General features: G+C 41.2%; 1 protein-coding gene across 1 annotated transcript in view; it reads right to left on the bottom strand.

Moving 5' to 3' along the window:
- Positions 1-21451, bottom strand: part of vps16 (VPS16 core subunit of CORVET and HOPS complexes) — an 83097-nt gene that overhangs the window by 24870 nt on the left and 36776 nt on the right. The window contains exons 8-17 of the mRNA XM_085985766.1: positions 19697-19752; positions 18215-18304; positions 17375-17469; positions 16534-16610; positions 12230-12361; positions 9920-10047; positions 8658-8693; positions 8162-8270; positions 5123-5257; positions 1692-1800 (exon numbers count right to left, since the gene is read on the bottom strand). Coding sequence (XP_085841892.1) covers positions 1692-1800; positions 5123-5257; positions 8162-8270; positions 8658-8693; positions 9920-10047; positions 12230-12361; positions 16534-16610; positions 17375-17469; positions 18215-18304; positions 19697-19752 — 967 coding nt within the window. The remainder of the gene's footprint in view (positions 1-1691; positions 1801-5122; positions 5258-8161; positions 8271-8657; positions 8694-9919; positions 10048-12229; positions 12362-16533; positions 16611-17374; positions 17470-18214; positions 18305-19696; positions 19753-21451) is intronic.

Below are 21451 nucleotides of genomic sequence, written 5' to 3'. Positions count from 1 at the left end.
GCTCTCCCCCACAGCTATGCATGGAGACCAGGACCTTTCAACCAACTCTCATATACAACCTGCCCTTCATAGACCCAGAGAAATGGCCAACAGGGGCCCAGAAACATCAGTTAACAATGGTAACACTATCTGCCTGGACAGGGGTCTGTATATCTCTGTAAATGCTTTGGGGGGGGTTTTGCCAATCTGGCTTAAAAAGGAACTCCCAGAAGCATTTGCCACAGGTACGCTTCCAACCCGGCATGACAAGAGGCATCAACAGATTGTGTCCCACTCGACAGAGCCCAAATTACACCTTACCAACAAACACATCACCCAGCATGAGCTCTCCTGCTACCTCTAAACCAAACGTTTTCTACAAGACCCAAGTACACACATAAAACTCCAATGGGAGCTGTCTCCCCAGAACTGTACCTACACCACTCAACGAATTCCCACAAACACAAAACCACCTTTTGTACCGTATTTATTTTCAGATCAAAAGACAACACAAAAACCCCTAAAGCCTGGGAACAAAACTTGGTGTGCCAACTAACAGAACAGGAATGAAGAAAATATGGAAGCAAACATTCACAAACACCCCCGACAACAGAACGTGGAAGTGCCAGCGCTGGATAAGACATCAGAGTACCACACCCCACAACTAGTCCACACGTCACCCCTCCCTTGGTGATGAATGCGGGCGGGCTGCACCAAGAGCAGTTCTAGATCTGTCCCCACATTCAGCCTTTCTGGGCAACAATCTACAAAGCCACAAATAGCATGCAAACCTCAAAATCCCTGCAGTTGCAAGCCTATGCCTGTTGGGTTTACCCACTATGGAGGGGCCCCTTTCCCCCTCGCAAAGCACACTAGTGCAATTGTCACGACTATGCTGAAGCACCCACCACTATGAGTAAACGATAGTCTCCACACAAGAAACATGTGCGTGAAAAATCTGTGGGATATATCCAGTCAGAAAGGGTGATGTATGGATTATGTGCAGAACTTGGGAAGTAACCAAGCAATGTTGAAGCCATTGATGGAAACTGGCAATGCAGGATCCTTTACACAGGGCCCAGAGCACCCACTAAGAAAGACAAAGTGTGACCATAAACAAGGAACCAGCCTGCCTCATTCCACCATATTTTCAAGGCCCTCGACATACCCTGGCCCAGCCAAACCTCACTGACCATTGTTAAATCATCCTGACCACTCCCCTTCCACCCCCGCCGACAGAACACTGTGTCCAACATGTGCGTTATGTACTGACTACCACAGTACACCACGTATATCTCTTAAGGGCCATGCGACAAACTGTACGTCATCAGAAAAAGTATATACTGTAGTTTAAGAAAAAAAAATTGACAAACAGGTTGGTCCCTCCCTCCTCAACCTTCTTGCCAGATTAAGCAAAATAAAACCTTTGCTTTTTAAAAAAAATCAACTCCTACTCCTTCAACTAAGGTTGTCCACACATTCCATCCTTCCAAGGTTTTTTCATATAATAGAAATTTTTACCAGGATTAAAAGCCGATCACTTCCTATACATTGCAAGTTTCAAGATTGATTACTAGGAATGACCTCAGGGATGAAAAAAAGATTAAACATGACAAAGCTCAAGTGGAAAAATGACCCAATATAATAATAATTGTCACCAGCTAAAAGTAAAGGCTGCTAGTTTTATTTTATTATATTCATATTTCAGTTACCTAAATCAGTGTCTCCACTTTCTATCGCTTTAAGTAGTGCCAACTGACTCCTTTTCATCTTCAACAGCAAGGGCACCTGCTCACCAGACCTTGGCTCATACTCTAAAAGCTAGAACAAAACAGAAGTTATAAATCCTATAGAAATGATGTCAACTTTCTTTAGTGATTCTCTCAGTGCAGTTCCACATCAAGAAAAAGTAACAAAGCTGTACTTTGCAATAATGTAGGAATAAAAATTACATCTATAATTTATCATATATTGGGCCAGAATTTAGTGTCAAAATAACGGTGAGATTAACGGCGATCACCGTTATTTATGTGCAAACGGCACAGCAACTTTAGGCAAGGGCAGATGCGTGGTTAGACACAAAAATCCAGAGGTTGCTGTCCGAGATGTGCCGCTCCGCTGTTAGCTTCCCGAAAACGGCATCTCGCTGTCTGACCCACCATTCCAATGCATTGAACGACGTGAAGTTCCTGTACTTGCATGGTAGATCTGAACTAAACTCGCCACAGAAAGTTAGGGCATGTCCATTTCAGTCTAAGTATCATTTTTAATGGCGTGATAAGTTTTAATTACTGCCAAACAACCTCTCTGAAAATTAACTTTTAGAAGTATGGAGTCTCATTCCTTCAGCTCTTAACTGCTTATGGATATTTTTTTTTAATGTAAATTTTTTTTTTGCAAAACCTTTTATTTGTCTTTTTTCCCCCTCTCAATCCAATCTCTCTTTATTTCACTTTTTGTATCTGATTTGACATTGAATTCACTATTCTGACTTACATTTCCTGTTCATTAACAATTCTTCAGTCGGATTGGTTAAGGAGACACACAGTTGCTTGCCCTGTTCACACAGGTCCCAGATGCCCTGTAGAGGGCGCAGGGCTATTTCAATCTCCCACTTATAGTAACTTGCAGTGCTGAAGCTCATGGAATAATAACAGGCAAGAGCAAGTCTAACAAACGGTGCCCCGTTCCTTTGCCAGCTGCAGTAAATTATGGCGCAATAAAAATCTTTCGGTCTGTGCCACGTGACTTCCTGCTTTCACGTGTTTGCCACATTTTTCGCAACCTTCCCTTCATTATAAATGCTTACATCTACGTTTATAATATATTTTTCCTAGATAAACTTACAATGCTGATATGCAATCACAGGTGGCCCTGGAGCAGCTTTGTGTTGTCTGTACCATCTCAGCTGCCATCGTCCTCCCAGTCAGTAAAGTGCAGGTTGTAATCATTGGCCTGCTCTAGTTCAGTGCTGCTCCCTGCTTCATACAGCCTCCAGCCATTGCCTGCACCCAGCAGTCTGTCAGTCAGTCTTCTCAGGACCTAGTCTACCTCTCCACATTCTTGCTACTGAGCTCCAACACTCACCCACAAGCCACTGGTCGGCCACCCCATGCCCCTCTCAACTTGCATTGTATACAATAGGACTACTTACCACAGGCAGCTCAGACTGCTTTCTGAGTTTTCTGTGCCATCTCGGCTGCCATCTAGATTTTTAAATACAGTAGTTTGGGAATCGATAAGTGTGTTATTTCGCCGAGCCCCTCAACCACTCCCTCATCCCCCTACCTCACCGTATATTGAACATTACAGGCAAGAATGCACTTTAAAGGATAAAACACATCTCAGAGTTCCGATGACACTGATAAACCAATAAAGCTTCTCTTTTATCTTGTTACTTGCTTAAAACCTGTTACATCTCTAATTTTTGCCAGTTCTGACGAAAGGTCATCGACCTGAAACGTTGGGCCAGTAATTCCGGTCCCAACGCGTGAGTACGGACGGTGTTCTCACGCGTGGGCCCGTTGGAAGTGCCGGATTTCAGCATGCGCGGGAAACCGGCATTTCCTCCAAGGGGTTCAGAGGTCCAACGTGTGCGCGCAGGACTCTGCGCGCACGCATTGAACTTCCTTCTTTTTGACAGGTTTGCCCGTGTGCAAGGGCCTGAACTTTTTAGAAATGTAAAAAGGAGGCGTAAGGACTTGATTCTTGAAGGTACGTGGTCTATTATTTAAAATTATAACATTTTTTCCACAGCTTTATTGTTTTTAAGGACTTTACAGTAAGGCAAGTGTATTTTTAGACCCGATTTCTTAAAAAATTATTTTTTTCAAAAATTTTATTAATTGTTTAAAATAGTTTTTTAAAGTTATTTATAGTTTATTTAATTATTGGGATGTTTTTTAAAATTTTATTTAAAGTTAAACTAGTCTTTTGGGCGCCCGTACTTTTCATGAGTTTGACAGTTCTTACTATCAAACTCATGAATGTCGTTTCCCCTCCCCTGATTGGCTGCACAGTGCTCACCTGATCCCAGCCGGCACATCGCACTAACTACGCCGCTGGATCAGGCAAGCACATCGCGCCGACATCTGAACCGGGCCAGTGACAGGAATTCCAAGCAGGCCCAGGCTTCAGATGTCGGCGCGCCAGGTGAGTGCACATCGGGGGCTTGCACGCGCGGCAAGCCCCCGATCCTAATTTCTGGCCCGTTAACTCGGTTTCTCTCTCCACAGATGCTGCCTGACCGGCTGAGTATTTCCAGTATTTCCTCATTTTATTACAGCTTTTCTCTTCTCGTTTATTTCATCAGTATCCCTAAATGTACTAATACTTTGCAACACACTCTAGCCCATGTCTTATCCTTTATATTACACTGCATCAAAAATAGTACTTAAAATTGCAGTTTCCTTTGGTCTTTACTCCATTATCATATATTCAATAATGAATTCAACCCCAAATAAGAAGAAACCTGTATTTAGCAACACAGACTTTTCAAACTAATTTATTCCCAAAGTGTTGTTTCAAAATGACCGAACTTCTGTTGAGGCCATATTGTTTGACTAAGCCGGCTAAATTCTGGCTAAACCTGAAGTGAACCAACATCTCCAGCAAAAGCATTTACATATTTATAAGCCATATACGGATAAAGCTTAGGATGTTAAAAATAACCTATCAGAAAATCACTCCCCTAAACTCCTGGAAACAGCAGGAGGAGAGAAGGGGAAAACTGCAAGAACCAGTGAATGCGGAGTGATATATTACACCAGTAACGAGGCTACATTGCTGGCATTGGATTTAAACTCCCCTTGTTTTCAGTAATACTGCATCAGCACTACAATTATTTACAGAAAACAGATTTTCTTTAAAACTTCCTTTCCCCCTACTCATTTACCACTGATGCAGCTTATATTGCTGTTTCATTTCCATTATTAGGTAGTGGGATGGGACTGTACATCATCAACTACCGATGCTTTTTTGCCCAAAAAACTGTAGTTTCTGCTCTAAGAAAATACAATGTCGTACTAGAGAACTGAAATCTAGCAGAATTCACTATTCCAAAGTGCTATCACAAAATATTTTGTGATTAGCAAATATTATTTTAAAAATAGGGAATATAATGCAAGGATTGAATTTTATTCACCTTTATTGCCAGCTCTGTTCTGCCACAATCATAAGCCTTGGCAGCAATTTCGGAATAGGAAATGCCAAGAGTGTCCCCAAGTTTGTTGTTGATTGCACGAGCGATGCTGTCATCAGGCTCCTCCTTCTGCTGGACCTGTGGATCACAGATGGTGGGAATTGTTCAGGAAAGGGTGAAGTTTATGCAAATCCCTTCCAAGTTATTTGCCTACTGTAACACTAGGCTAAGAGATTAAAAAAAGATAGGTTGTCAGAAATAGTGTGCATATTCATGGCTGTCAGAACTTTTATTACTTAAAGAATTAAAACAAATGGTTTTGAATGTTAAAATTGTACCGATTAAAAACAAAAAAATCCCCATTTCTTCCATTTTAAGATCTGAATTTGCGGTCGGAGGCTTCCCACAGGTGAATGCCTCCAAACTGCAAGAGAAATACATACCTACCTGATGGTCCTGGAGGTTCGAACACTTGCGCTCCTGGGCCTCTATGCATACGCCTACATAAAGGCCCACGTATCCCAAGGGCTCACACGGTTCGCAAGCGCCCCCGGGATCACGTGGGCCGGCCCAGCCAATCAAAAAGGGGGATTCCCATTATACTTATGAGGATTCCATTTACATACGGAATCTCCATAAGCATGATCAAGAATCTCCGAAAAAACAATTACACACCAGTTAAATAAAAATAATGAAATGATCAAAATTAAAATACAATTAATTTAAACATTTAAAACAAAAATTTAACTTTTTGAAAAATAAATGTAAACGTTTTAAAGGGGTCAAAAATAACCTATAACTAATTTAAAAGTTTTTTCATGTTTAAATAATTTAAAAAAAATATTTTACTATTTATTTAAACTCTTACCCTGGTAAAAGCAGGCCCTGTACCTGCTTTTACCAGGTGTAAGAGTTTCACGGGTATTCGCTGGACAGTAGTTTGGCAAATAGCCCAACTCTCCGCCAGCGAATGTCCATTTCCCGGTGGATCCGTCAAGCTGAAACTAAACAGATCGCAAGTTCCGGGGTTTTGCGCATGCACAGCGCACGCAGAAACCCGGAACTTGTGGGGCACTTACAACCGCTTACGCACTGCGTGCGCAGTCATAGGCCCCGGAAATACCAGGCGGATATTTACAAAGCCTGTAGCTACTATAAATCTACTGTAGAATTCAGTCTAAGTAATCATTCACTTGTAATGATCTAACTATTCTGGCCAAAACCATAATCTCAAAGCATCTGTGCAATCACCGTCTACAATAAACCAATTGCCATAGTACTGCTAGTCTGCTGTGGCATGAAGGAATAGGCTTCACTTTTCAAATGTGGAATTTACAAAGCAAAGATTGACATTAACTGAAAATCAGAGCTGTTACTTTGTTGGAAATTCCCAAAATGTAAATAAAATGCTACAAGACCATTTACTGTACTTGAAGGGGGAATAATTGCAGGATTATGGGGAAAGAGAAGGAGAGTGAGACTAATTGGACAGTTCTTTCAAAGAGCCGGCACAGGCACGATGGGTCGAATGGCCTCAGTCTGTGCTGTTTGATTCTAAGACCACTGCCCGAGTCCCAATGCTTTGCTCTCCCCACCGAGTCCTAGTGCTCCACCTCCCCCGTCTGCTTGGTTCTCAATGCTGTGCCTTTACCCTGCCCGCAGTTGCTGAAACAAACAAGAGTGAGGGTAAAAACAGAACAGTGGAAGAAGTGTGAAGAAATGGAAGCAGGCAGAACCTCCTGCACAAAAAAAATATGCCTGCAATCCTTCTAGTGAATGCTAGTCACGCTTACAAGTTAGGTCACGCTTACAAGTTATGCAAGGGTAGAATTAGGTTGGAAGTTGAGCGGTTCTTCTTTTCCCAGAGAATAGTGAATCTGTGGAACAGGTTGGCAACTCATGTAGTGAACGCTGATTCACTGTATTCCTTTAAGATCGAGCTGGACCTATTCCTGGCTGGGGCACAGATCACCTTGTACAAGAGCTAGGTATCCTGCAATGTAAATCAGGAAAGAAGTGATCTCCTGGACTAGTTTTGATCGCCTAAGGGGGTCAGAGAGGAATCTTACAATTTTTCACTAATCAGCCTGGGTTTTTACCTGTAATTTTGCCTCTCCCAGGGTGGCCCCTTACATGGTAGGTGGGGAGTGTATATATTGTGATGCACAAGGTATCACAACTGTGTGGGACAGGCTGAATGGACCAGTAGGTTTTTTCCTGTCTGTAATTTTCATATGTTCCAATGTAACAGACATGAAAATAAGACAACTGATGTTGTTTCCAGTTCTAGTCTACCTCAAGAAAGACTGGATAGGCAGAACTGGAAAGCAATCAGAGCTCTGGGAGTCGACATAACCACATACAGCTTTGCCTGGTCTCTGGGGTCAGGGAATTTCAAACAAAATCTTGAAAATATAGGAAAAATGAGAGTCAGGTATATGAGCCTCGTAGATCAGGAAGGTCCCTGGTTCAACTGCTGGTTTGTGCTAAATTAGCTGATTTCAGCCTGAGCAATGGCGGGGATATTTTAAAATGAATCAGTCAACGTTCCCACTAAGCTGTCTGGAGATCTCACGCAGCCCGGGACCAGCTTTTGAATGGGATATTTCTAAACTTTGAATGGGCCACGCAGCCTGTTAAAGGGACCAGGCACCCAAAAGAAAAATTAGGGGGAACGTTGGCATCAATGTTGAATTATCCATGCTGAATTAGCCAGTCATGCTCTCGGTCACTGTCCAGTGACTGCTGGAACACAAATACTTGGATGTAGGGTGAAGGCAAGTGCAGTCTTGGCTTGCAAGAGTTCCAATGGTCAGACATCTACTGATGCTCACTGTCCAGGCTCATACATGAAAAATGACCAGTAGGGCAAAGCATTAAAGAGCTGCTGTCAACTGCAGAATCATATCCCAGAGTTGCCATCGTCAGGACAGGAGGGGCAAGAGGTAAAAGTAGACATTTTCCATTTTACTGAAGTATAAAAACAAAGATAGATTACTGAACACTTATTCTTGAAAGGGGAAACAAAGATGAAACATTTACCTTATAGCAGGCCCAGTGAGCCAAGATCCGACTTGCTCCCTGAAATTCCGATATTTTCAGATACTTACAAATCCTTATTGCAAGAGGATAGAGTCTACGCAAAACTAATCTGAGGAGATGAAATAGATAAACAGAACTGAAACTATTCCCTTATTAAAACTTGGTCAATTATGTCAACGGTGGCACATCAGCATAGAAACATTATATGCCATGGAGTGGCCAAATGTAGAACTGTGTCCAAGAATGATTATATGGCAGGATTTTGGTTAGCTAGATCACTGCAGGAGGAATTTCCCTGCCAAAATGTTAGAAAAAAAATCGAAGAATATTACCCCAAAACACACTCACACATTTAGGAGCCAGCTCGTCAATAGCATTAGAAGAGAGCTGTGATCAAATCAGTCAGCCACCATTTCAGTCAGGTAAAAAGGCAGTGCTATTCTTTGAGGCAAATCATTACAAAAACAATAGGGACACTGACGACTTCATAAGTTACCTGTCTATTAGAACGTCAATAGTGAGCTGCTTATATCTGAATTTGTAAGTCAAAGGTAAACTTGAAAATAATCAAGATACAAGAATGCTTTCTAGCTTTAATATACAAAATGAGCCCAAATACAAGAGGCTCTGAATAATTTTTATCAAATACCATGAAGTATGACACACATTAAAGACTTTGCTGGTGAGAAACATGAGAACCAAATGGTAAGATATACAATGTCCCTTTACAAAAGCCCCAAATCAGAGATATATACCACTATTAAATTACTGTGATAAGAGTATACCAGTAATGTTATTCTGTATAATCAACTGCAAATTATCACTCGATAAACTTCCATGAGATATCAACGCTATTAGCCTACATCAACACCTTTAATGTCTCACTACATTGATGGCATGGAGCCACTTGCCAATATTTCCTGCAACACTTGCTGAATCAAAAAGCAAGGGTAATTTTAAGGCTATGATCTAATTTGTGAGTTTGGATAACAGCTCTGATCAATCTCTCAGTTTGTGATGTCACCTCAATCACTCACTAAATCTTCCAATCACTTCCAAGTATCTGGAACTCTATCTGTAATAGTTCTAGGATTCTGGAGTTCATCAAAATATCATTTTTTTCACAACTTTTTTTCAACTGAATGTTTTTCTCGCTACGGTCACTTATGGCAACACTTGTCCCACAGTGGGGAGATCGGATGTTCTGGGACATTAACTTCTCCTGGACCACCAGCATCGTCATTGTGATCAGCCTATAGAAGCGGTGCTGCCAGAAGCCCAGACTGGTCTAGTCTTCACCCACAAAACAAACTCATCACATAATCTATTAGCTCAGCAACTAGCACACAAAATCACCCATTGAAGGGAGTCAAGATCAAATGACAAATCAAGACTGGGACGAGAAGCTGAGCCCTGTGAATGGGAATGGAATCAGTAAGCGGTGCTATTACAGCCACAAGTCTGCCCTATAACTATTCACAGTTGGAAGTTTTTTTTGCATTTTCGATTGCATCTTGAAAATTAGTTTAATTCTAAATGGACAACAGAAATTCTAGTAAGAATGAGAACTAATAAAATTGAAGGATAATATGAATCATATTTACTGAAACATCACAAGCAGAAATTAATGTAACCAAATAAATAACTGGAAACAAAAAAACTTTTGTTGCAATATATGTAATTCCAAAAAAAACAAGTATCTTGTTACAGCAGTTATGCAACTAAACCACCCTAGTAACAGATCACATACAAGGATACTGGGGATAACTGAGAGGGATGCCGATGGTAGAGTCTCGAATGGCGTTCAATACCCGTAGATCTCGGGCCATCTTCACAAATGTATCTGGTGGAAAGTTGCTGATGAAGCATTTACCAAAAGAAGCTGCCTGTGTCCAAAGTAAACATCACCAAGGTCAGTATATATTGTACACGTGAATTTCATATATTATTTAATCCCTCCCCTTTTCCAGATTAAGAAACAAATGCGACAGGTGGTCATAGCTGTCTATGATATAAAATGGTCACAAATTACCACAATACCATCAGTTGTAAACCAGCGTGTGCCAGCTTTACAAGGTCTACAACACTGTACTACAAGATATAACACACTGGCAGTTACAAACATTACAATACCACTCACCTCATTAAATTCTGTTACTAAAAAGAAACAATCATTTCATCTTCGGGTGTTAATGGGAGAGCAAAAATAGGAGGAATTGCAGAAAACCTCAATCAGATGTACCAATGTTAAAAGGAGCAGAAAATGATTACAGTCTGTAACATCTAATTGCTGCTATCGGAAGTCGCTATAGATAACTCTATAGCCAAAACTGATTCAGGGATATAGATAGTGAACTGCATATTCCATTTCTGAACTCTGGAGCTGGTCAGATGTACTGAAATGTTCCAAGTCCTATATACTCCTACAGCTCAAGAGTGCCTACAGGCAAAAATTAGCTAAGTCAGTGAGAGTACATAGTGGGCTGATTTTGACATGCCTAGGAAATTATTCCTGCTGTATAAAGGTTTTTCATGCGACTTACAAAGAAAAATGACTGAATAATGGAAAATTCCTTACTTTAAGGTAGGTTTCTGGCTAGTGGCTGTTCAGTCTATGCAACTGTAACATAGAGCTGATGCTCTGAACTACTGACATTGTTCTCTCGAAGGATCTGCTGAGTAGAAGCTCAACAATACAACCATGCTTTTGAAGTTTCAAAAATCTAATAATCATACAGAAGAGCACATTCTGCCACAACACCCCTACCTTGGATGATCCTGAATTGATGCCACTGTTATAACATGATCACATTGCCTTCCAAGAAGTCTTTAATATAGTATTTTGTTTCACCCTTGCCAACTTTCTGCCCTGAATGTGTTGATTCCTTGCTGGGGTACTGATTCATAACTACCAATCACCTTACAGTACTTTGCCCAAATGACCATTCTTCACCTGTGAACGCAGATGGTGAATGTTGGCTGGTATTTGACTCTGGTGGGCATCACTGCCGGGGCTGATCCTTTCTTCACCTCGCATCCACATTACCAACAAGTTTCACTGGACAGTGATCAGGAGCAGGAACTCATGGGTACTGAAGCCATTGTAGCATCTTACCTGCCCAGTGTCACTCATGCTAAAACCAACCAGATACCAAACAGGAATGGAACTTGGAACCTTCCTAGTTTGTATGGTTTAGTGATTCATATTATGAGCTCACTAATCAATTGGGGGAGCTCTTGAACCCAATAGTTTTCAAACTTTTGTACGCGAGCGACTCTCTGCAAATTCCTATATTCCTTTGCACCCTCTACAAATATTGGTACACTACCAGGGATTCGAGTTAACTTCTGAGAATGTCAGCTGCCAAAAGAAAAAATAAACAATGCAATCACCGCTGAAAATGTTTTTATTAGTATATTAAAAAAATACCAGGTTAGTAAAAAACAGAAGTCGGATGACAGGCTGATAGAAATCTGAAGACCTTGTGGAACCCTAGGATCTGGGAGCATCAGTTTAATGTGCTTTTTAATCACAACCACCAGCTCATTATTGTTGAAGGCACATAAATTGATACTACGGTTACTGATTTGCACATCAGAATTTAAAATCAACATTATATTACAAGTTTGATTCAGAAGACTTAAAAGATTTTAAAGAACAAGGCTTCAAGAATACAGTAAACTTCATTACTGTACAAGCAAAAGTTCACATTTACCTACTGTCTGAAATGATTCCTGCAGTACTCTTGGATAGTTCATTAGGCTGAACAAACTAGGTTTTATATTCCAGAATAGAAATTTTCCCCTATTCAACCTCATGCTCACACCTCATTCAATTATAAGACTACTTGGAAACTTGCATCAAAATTAGTTACACTCAAAGAATAACTGTACATGGGGAGAACATAAATCATAAACTTTGGTATCAAATACATCACAGTGATGCAAATTTATTAGATGCCCCCTAGGGGTTAAACCACAATAATATTTTACAAAGGACAAGAATGCCCTCTTGCTTTTACTTTGTGCTGTGCCCCATCTACCAGATGTGTATCATTTCAGTCTTACCCTCAGCAGAGTCTTCTGCATCTCGGGTTCATACTCATTGCCTGCTGCCTCAATGCACTGCTGTACAGCCTCAAACAAAAGGTTCTGTTCCTTTATCTCTCGTAAATACTCATCTGCCTTCTGGCTCTCTTTCTATGAACACAAATTAAATACAGTATTGCATTTAATCTAACAGACATACTAAAGTTACATGTTCTCCAAAGTTTTTTTGCATGTTAATTCCAGCAAGACGTAAATAAAAAGATACTGCTTTTTTCCTACAAAGATAAATCAAACCCAGCTAATGCTAGGGCACTTTTCATAGGCCCAATCTCCCCACATCTTCTTGGACTCAGGTTCTGTGTAAAGGTAACAACTCTCAAGTGGGAGCCTCTGTCAGAGCTGATCCGTACTTGCACTTCACACGTCAAAACCAGCCGGCACAGACCGACCTGAACCAAAGAGAGAGATCGCACAAAGGCCTCGGTGTTTGGGGCACTTCCCACAGGGTACATTGTCCGAAAGTCAGTTCAGCACCAACATTTCTAAACCACTCCCTGGGCTCACACTCTGAACAGGAGGAATATAAAAGGATCTGGGGAAATTGAGTTACAGAAGAGAGCGTCAGCACAGACACAGGGGGCCAAATGGCCTCCTCCTGTGCTGTAAATTCTATCATCCTATGAAAACTCTTCTTATTGAGTCTGTGACTAGGGAGTGGTTTAGAAATGTTGGTGCTGAGCTGAGTTTAGGATGACCGCGTTGATTTCCCGGTCTGCGAGCAGCGCCTGGGACATCCATGTCCAATTCCAGGAGACTCATGGCAATTGGATGGGTTGGCAACTCTATCCAGCACATACTTGCCCACCTTGCTCTTCTTGCATGCTCACATACACTTCATAGAGAAGGAAAGCTGGGTGGAGAAAGACTAAGGCAGAGAGAGAGACACAGTCTGCACCTTCCTGATCTCTCCCCTTGTGACTTACTCCACCCAACATTTCGAGTGTCTGGCACAGACATGTCTCAAAAAAAGGGTTGGTGGCAAAACGACCGGGGGAAGATGTGGCAAAAGAGAGAGAAACGGGCAGCAAAGATGGGCAAAAGACATCACGAAGAGACGCATTAGACAGAGATTGGGAGAAAGAAAGATATACATCGGAAAGACAGAGTGATATCAGACATATGGTCAATGTTCCCCCTAAGATGTGCGACCGCGCACCAACCGGGAGGTCCCGCGCAGGCCGCTCATCAGCTGCTGCCGCTGGACCACACCCTTAGACTGCAAATTAGAGGGAACACTGCATATGGTGGACTGTGGGAAAGGTGGTCAGATGATAGTAATTGATCTCCCACCAATTTTTCTCTTCATGCTGACAAATCAAGGAACACAGAGATATTGGGGCACAGAAACAAAACTCAGTGCATAGAGAAAGAGAGATGCAGGCAACAAAGAGAGATGTAGACATGTTAAAGGGACCATAAAGAGGGAGAGATAAAGAGACAGACACATACACACAACTGGAGAAGGACTCGCTGTGAGCAATGCTGCAGGAGATCTACTAATGTTCAAGAGAAAACTATTAAAAAAAAGTTAATGGGCTGAAAGTAGAAAAGTAGCCAGGCCCAGATGGTTATGCATCCTAGAATACTATGGGAGGTTTGAAAGGAGGTAGCAGAGGCAATAACCACAGGAATTGTGCCAAATGACTCAAGGATGGCAAATGTTACACCATTATTCAAGAGGGACAAGCAAAATCATCGGCTAATTATTCTCACTTCAGGCATGGGTTAAGCTTCTGGAGTCTCTAATATGTGATGAAATTAGTGAATACTTAAAAAGGCATGCCCTGGATTTGTAACATTGCTTTAATAATTTTACTGAATTTAATATTTTGGGGGAAACCATAGTGCATAAGGGGATTGTGGTAGATGTATATATGGATACTCAGGTGTTTGATAAGATGCAACATAAGAATTATTGCAAAAATGAAAGCACACGGTATTAAATAAAATGTAACTGCATGGCTAGAAAGATGGCGAGGACACAGAAAGTAGAGAATAGTGGTAAATTGATTGGGGGGGGGGGGAATTTTAGGGATATTAGAATGTTTTTGTAGGCAGTGGTGAATCCTTGGATCTTAAATGAACATAGGTACAATTGGAATGATATTGAAGTTAAAGGGCATGGCGAACTGTGAGAAAGAATGCAGAAGAACATATTAGACAGATTACCAGAGTGAGCAGATGAGTGGTAATGCAGTACATTGCAGAGTAACGTGAAGTAGTATATTTTGGGAGAAAGTGGTGAAAGGAAACATCCCTAAAACAGGAAGATTCTTAACAAAATATATGAACAGAGATCTAGGCGTACAGATAGAGATAGAAAAGGCCACAAAAAAGCAAATGGGATTCTTTGACTCAGTTAAAAATCTATTTTCCTTCCAAAAGTGAAGTAAATCTAAAACAACTTTTACTTATATAGCACCTTTAACATAGAAAAATAAAGTCCCAAGGCACTTCAAAGAGGTGTAAGGAAACATGGATGCCAAGCCAAAGGAGATCTTAGAAGGGATGATCAAAAGCTTGGTCTTAGAGGAGAGTCTTAAAGGAGGTGGAGAAACAGAGGTGGTTAGGGAGGGAATTCCAGAGCATGGGGCCATGGCAGCTGAAGACACAAACGCAAATGGTGAGGGGGGGGGTGGGGGCAGGGGGTATTACAGAGATAGGGAAGGATGAGGCCATGAAGGAATTTAAACAAAAGGGAGAGAATTTTAAATGTGAGCTGCTGGAGGACTGGGAGGCAACAGTGACAGGATTGTACAAAGTCAACATGGATTTGCAAAAGGTAAATCGTGCTTGACTAATCTACTGGAATTTTGAGGATGTAACTGGTAAAATAGATAAGGGAGAAGCAGTGGATGTGGTGTATTTGGACTTTCAGAAGGCTTTCGATAAGGTCCCGCATAAGAGATTAGCGTGTAAAGTTAAGGCACATGGGATGGGGGCAAGGTACTGACATGGATAGAGAACTGGTTGGCAGACAGGAAGCAAAGAGTTGGAATAAACGGGTCTTTTTCCGAGTGGCAGGCAGTGACTAGTGGGGTACTGCAGGGATCGGTCCGAGGACCCCAGCTATTCACAATATATATTAATGATCTAGACGAGGGAACTAGATGTAATATCTCCAAGTTTGCAGACGACACAAAGCTGGGTGGGCGTGTGTGCTGTGAGGAGGATGCCGAGAAACTCCAGTATGATTTGGACAGGTTGGGTGATTGGGCAGATGCAGTATAATGTGGATAAATGCGAGGTTATCCACTTTGGTGGCAAAAACAGGAAGGCAGATTATTATCTGAACGGCAATAGATTGGGAGAAGGGGAAGTGCAACGAGACCTGGGTGTCCTTCTGCACCAGTCGCTGAAGGTAAGCATGCAGGTGCAGCAGGCCGTTAAGAAGGCAAATGGTATGTTGGCCTTCGTAGCGAGAGGGTTCGAGTACAGGAACAAGGATGTCTTGCTGCAGTTGTACAGGGCCTTGGTGAGACCACACCTTGAGTATTGTGTGCAGTTTTGGTCACCTTATCTGAGGAAGGATGTTCTTGCCATGGACGGAGTGCAGCGAAGATTCACCAGACTGATACCTGGGATGGCAGGAATGACGTACGAGGAGAGATTGGGTCGATTAGGCTTATATTCGCTAGAGTTTAGAAGAATGAGAGGGGTTCTCATTGAAACTTATAAAATTCTAACAGGACTAGACAGATTTGATGCAGGAAGGATGTTCCCGATGGCCGGGGAGTCCAGAACCAGGGGTCACAGTCTAAGGATAAGGGGTAAGCCATTTAGGACAGAGATGAGGAGGAATTTCTTCACCCAGAGAGTAGTGAACCTGTGGAATTCTCTACCACAGAAGGCAGGAGAGGCCAATTCATTAAATATATTCAAGAAGGATTTAGATATATTTCTTAAGGCTAAGGGGAACAAGGGATATGGGGAGAAGGCAGGGACAGGGTACTGAATTTGGACGATCAGCGATGATCTCCTTGAATGGCGGAGCAGGCTCGAGGGGCCGAATGGCCTACTCCTGCTCCTATCTTCTATTTTGCTATGGTCATCAAGGACAGGGCTGAAGGGTGCGCTTGGTGCAGGATATGGGTAGCAGAGTTCTCGATGAGCTGAAGTTTACAGAGAGTGGAGGATAAAACAAACATACGACAAATGTTCTTTGAACCACTTTAATTTTGATCTGTCAAAATAGAATAGTTGTAATTAAGGGGCAATGACTTTAAACACAAAATTACAGGAACGATAATAGCAAAACATACCTCATATTCTTTGTGAGCTTCCAGCAGAAGTGCACCAGGTGCCATGGAGGCAATTTTGAATATATCTTGACAAGCAGCTGAAAGCAACAAAGTAAATAACCAATGACACAAGAAGCTAGCAGAACCACATACTTCACTGTCACCAAATGATATTTAAAGACAAGACAGCACTCTTAATTAAGACAGATATCCAATTTTGGAATCACTGCGCAACATGGAAATAGGATTAAGCCGATCTGAAATGTTTCAAATCATGTGATTCTTTTTGAAAAAGGGAGGTGTTACTGATTATCAGTTACTTATTGCGACATAAAATGCCTGCTTTACCTAATATAGCCAAGTGTGGCAACAGATGTTCATGATTCTGCATGTGGCTAGTCACCAACTTCAACTATAGCATCACGATGAGATGTTGAGCATAGACTAGAAATGACCCCATAAGGAGAAAGAGAAATTGCAAGAGCCTTGCCTGGCACTTCCTAATGCCAGTTACAGAGAGTACTGATGGATGCATGGAGAACCAAGAACAGTTTAGAAGTTCAAGATAGAGATTACTAGGACTCTGAAATAACAGAAAATGCTAGAAATACAGATCAGGTCTGGCAGTATCACAAAAGAGATAAAAATGGAATAGCATTTGAAATGTAGAACCTACGTCACTCAAAACATGAAGCATTTCTACAGCCAAACCATTAACCTATCTTGATCGCTTTCCAGATGCTTTATATTTCCAGCATTCTCTGTTTTTATTAGAAAGCTCCAGGTTTACACGTAATGCTCTTGTAAAATTGAACTACATATATTTAATACCAGCGCTCCTTATTGAACAAACAGTACTTACGTGGGACCTCATGTAGAAATTCATGACTAGAAGAACTAATGATTCGAACACCATCAATTTCAGGCACTAAGTGAACATCTTCATCTAGATAAAATCTGAACTTCAGTTAAGAATATAAATGTTCACAACGTTTATGAATAGTGAACACAAGGGCATAACTAACCAACTACATGCAATTACCTACTTTTCCGTAAACCAGCTACAGGCCACTTCACTTGACAGCAAGTTGGAGTCAATACAGATTTTTTACTTAGTAATGAAAAAATATTTAGGATAACCCAGAGAACATTTTCTTTATTCCAAATTTATTTTTACAAACTTTTGATTTTGTATTTGTCTCACTCATAATATCCAGCACGAGGTTAAAAACATTACTGTAAATGTTCTGCAATAGCAGCTATGTATATTTTGTTTGCTGATGCTCTCTCTCCTAGCACTGCAGTATAGTACTTACATTTTTAGCATGGAGAATGGCAGCAGAGTCTCAGCATGGATTTCCCCACGACCTGAATCAATGTTGCTCCACGACAGAGGACACCCTTGCCAGCTTTTCCTTGCTTCTCTCTATCCCCTTCCCTCCCTCCAATCCTAGAAATGTTCCACTCTCTTAGCCGAGAACTAGTAAAACTCTGGGTTTGAAAACACGTGCAACTTCTGGCAGGTTGTGTTGATAAATTCGAGAGAGAGTGGGATGAATATTTGCTGTATATTTTTTGGATTCTGGTATTGACCCGATAGGACTATCATGGTCTTTTCGGCCCTGTACGTCCTTATGTTCTGAAAGCAAGGGAGGGCATTCAGTGATTACAGGGATCAATAGTAGCAACAGCATAAGGATACTTAATGGTCTCCTTTGAACTTCCTGCTATTAAAAGTAGTTTATCCCAAATACCAACTACAGTAGGATTGGTGCTTTTGGGTCTGTTACACCTGAAAATGCAAAGAGAAAAGTTACCAAAGCTAACATTCCTCTTTTGTTCTTTCACATAAACAAACGTTGTAAAATGAGGGAACCCGGTGAGGTTTGTGAATTTATTAAACACTGGCTTACTGCAAATTTTAGAGTGAAAGCAGTTTTGCTGATAAAGATTTATTGTAAAACACTACACACCACACGAGAGCAAGTATATTAATAGGTCAGCATACAAGTAAGTTAGAACATTTAGGATCCAGGATTTAAATGGCCAATTTGCAATTTGAAAAAATGTACGATATTTTTTGAACATTGCTGCAGCCAAACGGATAGTCTTTTCCAGTCCTGTATATTTGTATGCTCCTAAATTTCATCTGTATATTGCTATAATGCCAGAAATTAACAAAAAAATGTAGGTCTTCAAAAAAGATTTGAATGCACATTGAATATTTAGGCTCAAAATTAACTGAACAGAGGGAGGATTTAGCATCATTATTTGACGAGCATGTCAATTTCTGAAAGCCACCCATGGGCTAATGAAAAATGGACTTTTGCCTAAAAACATGTGAACAACGTTCAAACATGGGACCTGTGCCCATTCTTAATACAAATAAATTATTTCAATAAAACATATATATATATCCTATCCTCTTATTAAACAATTAGGACATTACTATTTTTAAATAGTGTCTCCACATCACTTCTCACGCCAGCCATTCAACATTCCATTTCCCAACTAAGCAACCAGTTCCAAAGCATCTTCCATTTATACTCAAACCAACTTCTAAAGGTTGTGCAAGGGCAGACCAGGTTGACTTTCTCCCTCTGAAGAAGTGAGCTTGGATCAGTGATAGGAATTTCCCTATTCAATCTCTATACCAAGCTTTGAGCTCATAACCTAGGCCTACAGAACAGGAAGAGTGCCAAATTGTCAGAGCTACTGTCTTTTGGACGAGACATTAAACTGAGGTCCTGTCTTCAAGCGGGTGGGGTAGTACCTAACAAGAATTTGGAAGGGCTCTGGAGACGTGGAGCATCTATTGTCCTCCAACACACTATCACAAACTGGTAGAGGATAAGTTGTCACTCAATTCTTCATACGGAGAGTACCTCCGTACAGGTGTGCCATTAGGCAGAGTGTGCTGGGCAGGTGTTAGCCACTTCTCCACAGGAAGGAATGGAGGATTTGCTTCAGGCTGCTCTCACACACTTCCTACTGGGTGAATGCACCAAAATCCTGCTCCAAATAGAGGATGGAGGACAGAGAATAGAAAGGTTACTCCTCCTGCTATTGGTAAATTTAGAAGTCCTCTGTTGGCCACTACGGTCTCATGTTAACACAGAAACATATATGTGAAACTCAAATCCATGAGCCACATCTAACAGTGTCGTGTCACTGTACAACTTACCAGACAAACTGCTGAGGTGGTGTTTGGAAGTTTGTGTCAGCCACACACAACTTGTCCTGGAAACAAAGCAGAACACATTTTAAATATTCACTTATTGATAAAGAAAATAAATCCTCAATGCTTATATCTTTGTTTTGCACAACTAGATCAATAAAGCAGCAACTGTAAACGTAGGCCCGAAACTTGCGGTCCTGATGACGGCAAACTGGCAGCGTCCGCTGTCATTTCGCTTTTGAAACTTACCGCGACTTCAGGCATGAGTGCAGGGGCAGCCCATGTGGAAATCCTGAAGTTGTGGTCTGTCATTCACAGCTCCTCCACAGGCTGCATTGTGCACCCCGCCCCCCAGAGCCGGCAATCGGTGAAATCACTGATCTGACGAAAACCTCCCCTTTTCCGAACAAATTTCGCTGTTAGAAACCCCATAAAATGTTAGACCCATTCAAATGAAGTGTAACTGGGTTTTTAACGGTGATCTGAGTATTAACTACTGATAAACAACCATTCTGGCCCTGATAAACTAATTTTATATTGGTGGAATGTCAAATTTTTCCATTGTTAAAAATTATTAAATTTTAAAACTAAAATTTTTTTTTTTTTTTTTTTTTTTTTTAAAGTTTGTTCATGATATTTCACCTTCTATCTTAACCTAATGTGTATGTCCCAATCTTTATTTCGCTCTGTGTAAAAAAAATTAAGTGATTGATTATTAGTGCTTTCTATTTCCTGGTTTCCTGGCTGGGAGAATTTTGCGATGTGATTGGCTGCTTAGACAGCTTGTTGACATCACAGCAGCTCACACTATGGGATTTCCACTATACTACGCTGATTTCAACTTCACGTCGGAAAAAACGAACTGCTCGCCACAGAGATCACAAGATCTCAAAGTTACTCAAAGGGTTGACGGTGGATAGGCAATGGCAAACATTCAAAGACCGCATGGATGAACTACAGAATTTGTTCATCCCAGTTTGGCATAAAAATAAAACAAAACAAAAAAGGTGACTCAACCGTGGCTAACAAGGGAAATTAGGGATAGCGTAAGATCCAAGGAGAGGACATATAAATTGGCCAGAAAAAGCAGTAAACCTGAGGATTGGGAGCAGTTTAGGATTCAACAAAGGGGGACAAAGGGATTAATTAAGATGGGGAAAATAGAATGAGAGAGTAAGCTTTCAGGGAACATAAAAACTGACTGTAAAAGCTTTTATAGATATCTGAAGAGAAAAAGATTGGTGAAGTCAAGCGTAGGTCCCTTGCAGTCAGAATCAGGGGAATTAATAATGGGGAACAAAGAAATGGCAGACCAATTAAATACATATTTTGGTTCTGTCTTCACAAAGGAGGACACAAATAACCTCCGAGATGTCGGGGCACATAGGGTCTGATGAAAGGGAGGAACTGAAAAAAAATCAGTATTTGTAGGGAGATGGTGTTAGGGAAATTGACAGGATTGAAGGCCGATAAATCCCCAGGGCCTGATAATCCCAGAGGGAATGCGAGTGTCAGGGAGCGAGGTAAGTGACGTCAGCGCAAGGGAAAGAGCTGATTGGCAAGTAGTTGGTGATTGTTTTTCTTTTGTCTTAAGTTTATTTCTGTTAAGTTACTTAATAGACTATTAAGTAGAAGCATGGCAGGGCACCTTGGTCCCGTGGAATGCACATCTTGTGTCATGTGGATACTCTAGGATGCTTCCCGTATCCTGGAAAACCACATGTGCAGGAAGTGTCGTCAGCTGGAGGAGCTCAAGCTCAA

The sequence above is a fragment of the Somniosus microcephalus genome, chromosome 4 (assembly GCF_052327205.1).
Source record: "Somniosus microcephalus isolate GS21.2 chromosome 4, FLI_Smic_1.0, whole genome shotgun sequence".
Taxonomy (NCBI): Eukaryota; Metazoa; Chordata; class Chondrichthyes; order Squaliformes; family Somniosidae; genus Somniosus; species Somniosus microcephalus.
The sequence above is the reverse complement of the archived record's forward strand: the minus strand, read 5'-3'. Positions and strand labels throughout refer to the sequence as shown.